Raw genomic sequence first — 7,787 nt, 5'->3', positions numbered from 1 at the left:
CAATAGGTTGTATAGGCAGCTGGTTCGTCTAGTAAGTGTCAGTTAATGGTTCTTTGCATATGTATGTACTCTGGCTGTGGTATAATACCTTTTATCCATAGATAAGATATTAATAATGGGGAAATTAACACGTACTTGTGTAAGCGCACGGCTGTGCGTGGCGGGGAGAGGGAAGGGACGAGCCGTGATATTGGGAGGTACTTGGAGGGAGCTCACAGGCTGAGGTGCGCTTGTGGACGTTACGCCGATCCTCGACACGCATGTGAATCCCATCGCGGGGGAGGGAGAGGGGGAAATAATCCAATAATACCCCAACAGTCAATATAACAGTGAGTGTACAGGGAAGTTTAACTCGGTAACAGGGAAAATGTATCCATTATTCATATGATGCGCTGTCTTGTTTCTGCGTTCTCGCCTCTTTTCTTCTTCCCCTTTGTTAGTTTGTGTGCTTTGTAGCACTTAAAATGAATGATTTTGTAACTTGATAAGGGTAGTAATAATTTCTCGCTTGCTTTCCGCAAAGAGAGAAGCCCCTTTGGGCAGTAAAATTTTTAGTGCAGCCCAGCTTGAAACTATTTGTAATTATTGACTAAGTTTGTGAGATTGCTATTTCCAGCTTTGTATAGGTATCTAATGGGATCGCATGGCAATTACTGCAAAAACCCGTTTGATTAAAAAATCAAAGAATTAAGATTCTTCATTATTGTGTTTTCTCTAACGCTGTTTTGAATTTTCAAGTGTCTTAGGCATCACTGGGTAACTATGAAATTAAGATTTTGATTTAGTTTGCCATGTACTTCTTGCAGAAATGAGGAATTTGAACCTTTGTCCAGTGCTGATCAAGAATGGAAAGCAATCTAGTTTAATTTCTTCCGATGGAACAAAACCAAAACAGATGGCTTATTTGTTTTTTCTCGATGCTCTATGTAAAGACAAGCACAGTGCTTTTTAGTCTGCTGAATTTAATATTCCTCGCTTATGTATTGCAGTATCCTGGGAATAACCAGCGTTGCAATTGTGCTACTGCTAACAAAAGATCTACTTTCAGCCACAGCTTCTAATAGAGTAAAATCTACAGTGAGAGCTGCTCTTCTACAAGAGTTAAGATCAGCAAAAAGTTATTTTTGTAGGCCTTTGGATTACACAGATACAGATTTAATCACGGGGCTGCAGAGCCCACTTGTCTGATCAGGCTGTCGTGTAATTTTGTCGGTTGAGATTGGAAATCGGGAAATATACTTCCACAATTTTCTTTAAATTTTAAGATATTAAACTTTAATTGCTTTGTCTGTAAAGTAGAACCGAAATGGCTGATAATTGTTGTAAATACAAGCCTTAGATTGATGTTGTAAATAGTTCTACCTGATAGTCCTTCGTTTAAGCCATCAAAGTGTTAATTTTAATGATTGTGCCAGCACAGTGTGAAATTTTAATTCAAGATATAAAATGCAAGCTCTTTTTTTAGTATGTGTTTCTAAACATTTATTGCTACATGCATTTGAATGATAAGCAAATAAAAACACAACGATGGCTGCGGTTTATAACTGGTCATTAGAGTCCTCATCCATCAAAACACATAAGCGTGTACATAATGGGACTATTTGCATAATTACAGTTATGAGCTTGATTTCTGAGCATGTAAGTAGTCCTTTAAGCATACGTGGAAATGTTTGATGATCAAGCTTGACGGTTTAAATGGACTATGAAGAAAAACTGGAACACTCTGAAATTTGCATCTAACCTATTGACATGTTTGGGTTTTGCTCTTTTAGAAGTGGTCGGCGAGCGCTGGCGAACTTCCCCCGCTGGCTGCTTGAGGTTATTCGACAGGTTTCTTTCTCTCCTGAAGAGTTCATCATGTAGAAGCGGAGACTGTTAATGGCTTTTGAATTCAAACCTATTTTTTTTGTTTGTTTGTTTTTTTTGTTTTCTCCCCTCCACTTTTCCGCTGTTTCTGTTGATGCTTCAGCAGGTGGAAAAAATCACAACTTTTTTTTTTTAAAGAATGAATAGCAAACACCAAATAGTATCAATGCTGTGGAAACAGACCTTTTCCTTTTATTTCAGCAAATATTGGTAGGAAATGTTTGTGTATTTACTCAATTCTAGTTGACTGAATTTGAGAACAGAGTGGAACGTACGCTATCACAGTCTCACCTTACCCATTTTGTTCGCTGCATTGGCGATGTTTCTGTAATAATGAATATTCGGTGAAAAAGAAATGTGTGTGTTCACCTTGCAGAAGAATATAAGAGCTGATTTGAAGATGAGTGTAGTGTGCGCTGAAGTTTTAAGAACGTGATATTTTAACTAGAGATTTGTTCAGCTGCTGCAGCACAGTGTTTTCCTCCAGGATGGGTGACATTCCCAGGGCCACGTTCAGTGCTCGTTTGCAGCTACGTGCGTACGGGCTGGAATAGCGAAGCTTATAAAATTCCTGAAGAATCCAGTAGTGCTTTAGAATTGCCTGAATTTGTGCTTTTTGGGTGTGTTTTTTGATATGTGCTTCCTTAACCCATCTAACCAAAATCACTTTAATCTGCATTTTTATTGAGAAATATGTAAATTAATAACTGCTTCATACATTATTCAAGAAAAGACATATTTTGTATCGCTGATACCTCCGCTAATCTTATCTAAAGATATGCAGATGACTTAATTAAAATAATTATACTGTATAATATACCTGAACTTTACTCTAAAATAGTACGTATTAATCATTAATGGTACTTGTATTTTTAGCTGGAAAGACAAAGTATTTGATTGATAGTGGATTCTAAACTAGTTGGGTTTTTTCCCCCTTTTTTGCTTAACGACTTGGACCGAGATGTCCCTTGTGACTGCAGTCAAACGATTGACTTCGCTCATTCTAGAATGGTGGAATTTGGTTTAAAACTGTCAGGGTTGTGGCAGAAAAGTGCAGTTGTTTGAAAACAGACAAGTGGTTTTGTGTGGACCTCCGAGGCAATACTCCTCAACGCTGTTTCCCTGGGGCTCTTCCTGCTATTAACAACTACTGCTAAATAGAATTTGTCTCTCTGGAATTCCTCGGACCGTGGAGCTGTAGAATATAATCGCTTGTCACCTCGTGGACTTCACTAGGATAGAATTGATCAAGAAAGAAAAGTATAAGGGCTCGTCTCCCTTATAATTCAGAAGGGTGGTGAACATGCGGTGCTCTTCTTGATGGAAACTGCAAATTCTAAGCATTAAACACACAAACAGATACCTTGTGTGGGGAGTGAGTCATTCCCCCTTTTGAGGCAAAAATACGTCTGTAATCAAACTGTTTGATGTTATCACTAAAATGCAAAGCAAAGCAAAATACATCTGACTCTTGTGATTTATATTTCAATTAGTAGGGATTTTTTTTTTTCTAGCCTGGTGCTTGGTGGACACAAGAACTTGGGGAACCCCCGTAAAAGTAGCGCATGTGTATGAGCTAATAAGGTTAAGGTTAAAACCAAAGACTTTTGCTTTAGGGTTTCTTAGGTAGAACATTATCTCATCTACTATTTGAAATAGGGTATTTAAATGCATTTTCAAATGAAGAAAAAAACGCAGCTTTATCTGATTGCAATTACTGTTTGCGTAGACTAAGTGATTTTTGGCTGTGCTGTTACTAGAGCTCCATTTCACACAGAATCACAGAATTTCCAGAGTTGGAAGGGACCTCTAGAGATCATCCAGTCCCACTCCCCTGCTAAAGCAGGACTGCCCAGAGCACATCACTCAGGACTACATCCAGGCGGGTTTTGAAAACCTCCAGAGAAGGGACTCCCCCACCTCCCTGGGCAGCCTGTGCCACTGCTCCATCACCCCAACTGTAAAGACGTGTTTCCGTGTGTTGGAACGGAACTTCCTCTGTTCCAACTTGTGCCCATTGCCCCTCGTCCTGTCACTGGGAACCACCGAGAAGAGTCTGGCTCCATCCTCCTTCAACCCACCCTTTAGATATTTATAAGCAATAATGAGGTCTCCCCTCAGATTCTCTTCTCCAGGCTAAAGAGTCCCAGCGCTCTCAGCCTTTCCTCATAAGGCAGATGCTCCAATCCCTCAATCATCTTGGTTGCCCTTCGCTGGACTCTCTCCAGCAGTTCCCTGTCCCTCTTGAACTGGGGAGCCCAAAACTGGACACAGTATTCCAGTTGTGGCCTCCCCAGTGCCGAGCAGAGGGGGAGAACGACCTCCCTCGACCTACTGGTCACACTCTTTTTGCTATTGTCTAACCCAGAGTGTGTTCTGGCACCACCACATTAAAGCGCGGGGCGGTAATTATTGTTTGCTGGATTTTTTGCTCTTGATGCTTGTAAGAAAATGTTTACTCTAGAAATAAATAAATACTAAGAAATGGAAAGACAAAATTAGTTAACATTAATACCAATTGTTAGAACATCAAACATCTGTTTATATCTTCTGAATTCTTTCATTATGTCCTGTAAAATGGAGTGACAACTGTAAGTTTGGGGGGGATTCTCGCAGTCTTTGCATCGCCTGTAAAGCCGTATGAATTTCGGTGTTGTTTATTTGTTGTTTTTATTTTTTTAGGGGGCAGCACTGAAATACTTGCCAGCTATTGTCAATGATGTGAAATTAGTATTTGACCCAAAAGAACTTAGGTGAGTAGAGTCATGAAATATGTAGTGTGAACTTAATCTAGATACCAAATCAAAACTCATATTTCAGGAGAATTTTTAAGTTAAAAAAAATAATCATTTTCTCTTTCACAGTGCTATTACAAGGTGTTTAAGTTGGAAAAAAAACCACACCTTTTTTATCTAATTTGATTGCAAAACCCTTCTATATATTGTCTGTGTTCATTTCTGTGTTCTGGTGTGTCAAAATGAGGAAAAGAAAGATAAAGTAGAAATAAAATAGATAAGTATAACCTTAGTCTAACGGTCCAATGGCCTGAGGAGCCTGGCACTTAGCTTCTGCTTGCCTCTGCTGTAAACTTCTTTACACCTACTCTTACGCTTCCTATGGGCCCAGGGAGTACATCGCTGGTAGAGTTTCTGGACTAAATCATAATTTGGATATGAGAAATACCAGGATTTAGCCTGTTTTACCCCAAACACTAGAACTGTAGTTCTGTCACTTACAATGTATATACTGAGATTGAATAATACTTAGAAGTGAAGGCTTAATAGCAAAAAAAAAAAACCCAAAAAACCCACCCTCAGGATTTTAGGAAGTGATACAAAATTATTGAGAAGTCTTTTAAAAATCTGTATTATGTGGGAGCTCAACTGAGGAGCATAATGATACCTTATCCTAAAACGTGTGTGTTTGTGGGGCTTTTTTGTTGGTTAGAGTTTGTAACGTGCATTATCACTTTTTTTTTTTTACTTTTGGCTTATATGCTTATGTATTATTCTGTTAATGGTATGTGATGGTTGAAGTAAAGAGGCAGTAGCACAGAAAACTGAAATTTCAAATCTAAAACCATAAATGAAACATGGGAAAAGAGAGTAAAACTGAGATAATAAGGGAGAGGGAAAAGGAAAAGATACAAAAAACCAAACAAACAGGTGTAGTAAAGACAATTAATTAACTGTTAATTTCAGTAGTTAGAGAGGCCCAGCTAAGAAATGAAGTTACTGACCAAAATTGGTTCTGTTTTACCTCAAACCAGGACATCACATTTCTCTGGAATCCCTCTCTAACTCTGTTATGTCTGGAAAAAAATGAGTTTGCTTGTCCAAAAGTATGTGGCTGTTCATATAGTTTTGTGCTGTTGCATGTCGATTACGTAGTTTGGAGAGAGATTACTCTATTTTCACTTGTCTGTTCGTATGTAGCAAACTCTTTACTGAATTCATCCTAAACGTTCCCGTGAGCCGGCTCACGATCCAGAAGCTCTACTGCTTGATAGAAATAGTTCACAGTGACCTCTTCACGCAGCACGGTAAGCAGAGCCTTTGCAACTATTAAATTGTCGCATTATTCATTGTCTTCAGACCTCTGCAAGTGCAAGGTTTGTCCTTGCTGCCGAACGCAGTGGAGGTTGTAACCAATTAAGGTTGTTCCATTAGAAGGACAAGAAGATTTAAAGTAAGTGAGGGAAATGCTAATTGATACTTACTGCAGGTTATAGATCATAAAGAAGTGAAGGCAAAAACTTGTAATTTTTAATTTAAAAGGGCACTAAGTGTCCAGTGTTATTGGCATGTGTTGTAACTACAACTATGGTGTATTTTATCAAAAGCGATGAATTCGGCTTTTGTGCTCAGTGAAGTTCAATGGAGAATGGGAGTTTTTGATGTCCTTTCTTTCCAAAGTGGTGTTCTCTCCCCTTAAGCTGTCCCCTAGCTGAAGTAAAACAAGGTATAAACCCTTCAGAGCATGCCATTCATCTATGCTTTCTTATTTTCTTACTTTCCTTTTATGGAATCATAGAATGGTTTAGGTTGGAAAGGACCTTAAAGCTCATCGAGTTCCCACCCCCCTGCCCTGGGCAGGGACACCTCCCACCAGCCCAGGTTGCTCCAAGCCCCGTCCAACCTGGCCTTGACCACCTCCAGGGATGGGGCAGCCACAGCTTCTCGGGGCAACCTGCCCCAGGGGCTCACCTCCCTCACAGGGAAAAACTTCTTCCTGATGTCTAATCTAAACCTGCCCTCTTCCAGTTTGAAGCCATTTCCCCTCATCCCATGGCTCCCCTCCCTGATGCAGAGTCCCTCCCCAGCTCTCCCGGAGCCCCTTTAGGCACTGGAAGGGGCTCTGAGGTCTCCCCGGAGCCTTCTCTTCTCCAGGCTGACCCCCCCCAACGCTCTCAGCCTCTCCTCATAGGAGAGGTGCTCCAGCCCTCGGATCATCCTCGTGGCCCTATGTTTTATGTTAGTGGGCCAGTGAAAGGTACGTTCAAGCACTTCTCTTACAGATTTCTTCATTCGAGGTGAAGCATTTTATTCTTTTTCTAGGTGACTGTGGGTTAAACTAACCTAAACCAAGTGTTTATGGGCTGTCTGAAGAAGTTAACGAGGGGAGCAAATAGGCAATGGTTCAGTGACAAGGGAAATGTGAAAGGATTCTTCTGTCAGATCAAAAATGCTGGGACCACGTGATGCAAAGTGCTGATAAAACAAATTTTTCTGGTTCCGATTTAAAAAAATGGTCTTGCTGGGCTGGCTTTGCACTGGCAGTGGTACACCAGAGCGGGTAACGTCTAAGCACAGCTATGTAACTTTTGGATCTAGTAACTTCTTCCAGTTAGCAAAAAAAAGTATAAAGCCCACACAACCTATGCTGGAATCTATTACACTCCTTAATTTCACAAAACTTTTGGGTTTTGCACCTGGTGTGGTTCGGTGATGTTCCTAGAAGGCGGGGTATTGCATGGACCTGGTATTAATAACTGTGGAATTAAGTCCTATCTGTCACTCTCTCCACTTGACATTTTCCTTCTAATTTTGCGCAAGTAGCAATGAAGAATGAACTTTACATTTTGGTAGCATTTTTTATTTAGACTGAATTTGCACTGAGGTTACTCTCCAAATTTATGATTTATAAAAAAATACATGTAAAATTGAGTCTACGTGATGTATATTTCAGGCAACCTTAAAGATTGGTTAAAAAAAGTAGTCTAACGAGAATGAAGACCAGACGATAGAGATCCTGGAGACTCTGAATCTTTCAAGAAGGAGAGCGAGCTTTTCCATAAGGAAGCCTTCAGTACAGTTGCAGTCCCACTTGAGCAACAAGGCATAACACAGTTTGTAAATTTACTTCCTGCAGTTATAGATGGCGATGAAGTAAGAATAAATCTCTAAAAAACCAGAGGCTCC

The 7,787-nt window shown here is 40.0% G+C and overlaps 1 protein-coding gene across 1 annotated transcript in view; it reads left to right on the top strand.

The window, feature by feature from the left end:
- DOCK1 (dedicator of cytokinesis 1) overlaps positions 1-7,787 on the top strand; it is a 304,390-nt gene that overhangs the window by 55,630 nt on the left and 240,973 nt on the right. The window contains exons 24-25 of the mRNA XM_009892748.1: positions 4,549-4,619; positions 5,802-5,908. Coding sequence (XP_009891050.1) covers positions 4,549-4,619; positions 5,802-5,908 — 178 coding nt within the window. The remainder of the gene's footprint in view (positions 1-4,548; positions 4,620-5,801; positions 5,909-7,787) is intronic.

This window comes from Charadrius vociferus, unplaced genomic scaffold, assembly GCF_000708025.1.
Source record: "Charadrius vociferus isolate BGI_N301 unplaced genomic scaffold, ASM70802v2 scaffold38, whole genome shotgun sequence".
NCBI lineage: Eukaryota > Metazoa > Chordata > Aves > Charadriiformes > Charadriidae > Charadrius > Charadrius vociferus.
Note: the sequence above shows the minus strand (reverse complement) of the source record. Positions and strands in the feature narration are given on the sequence as shown.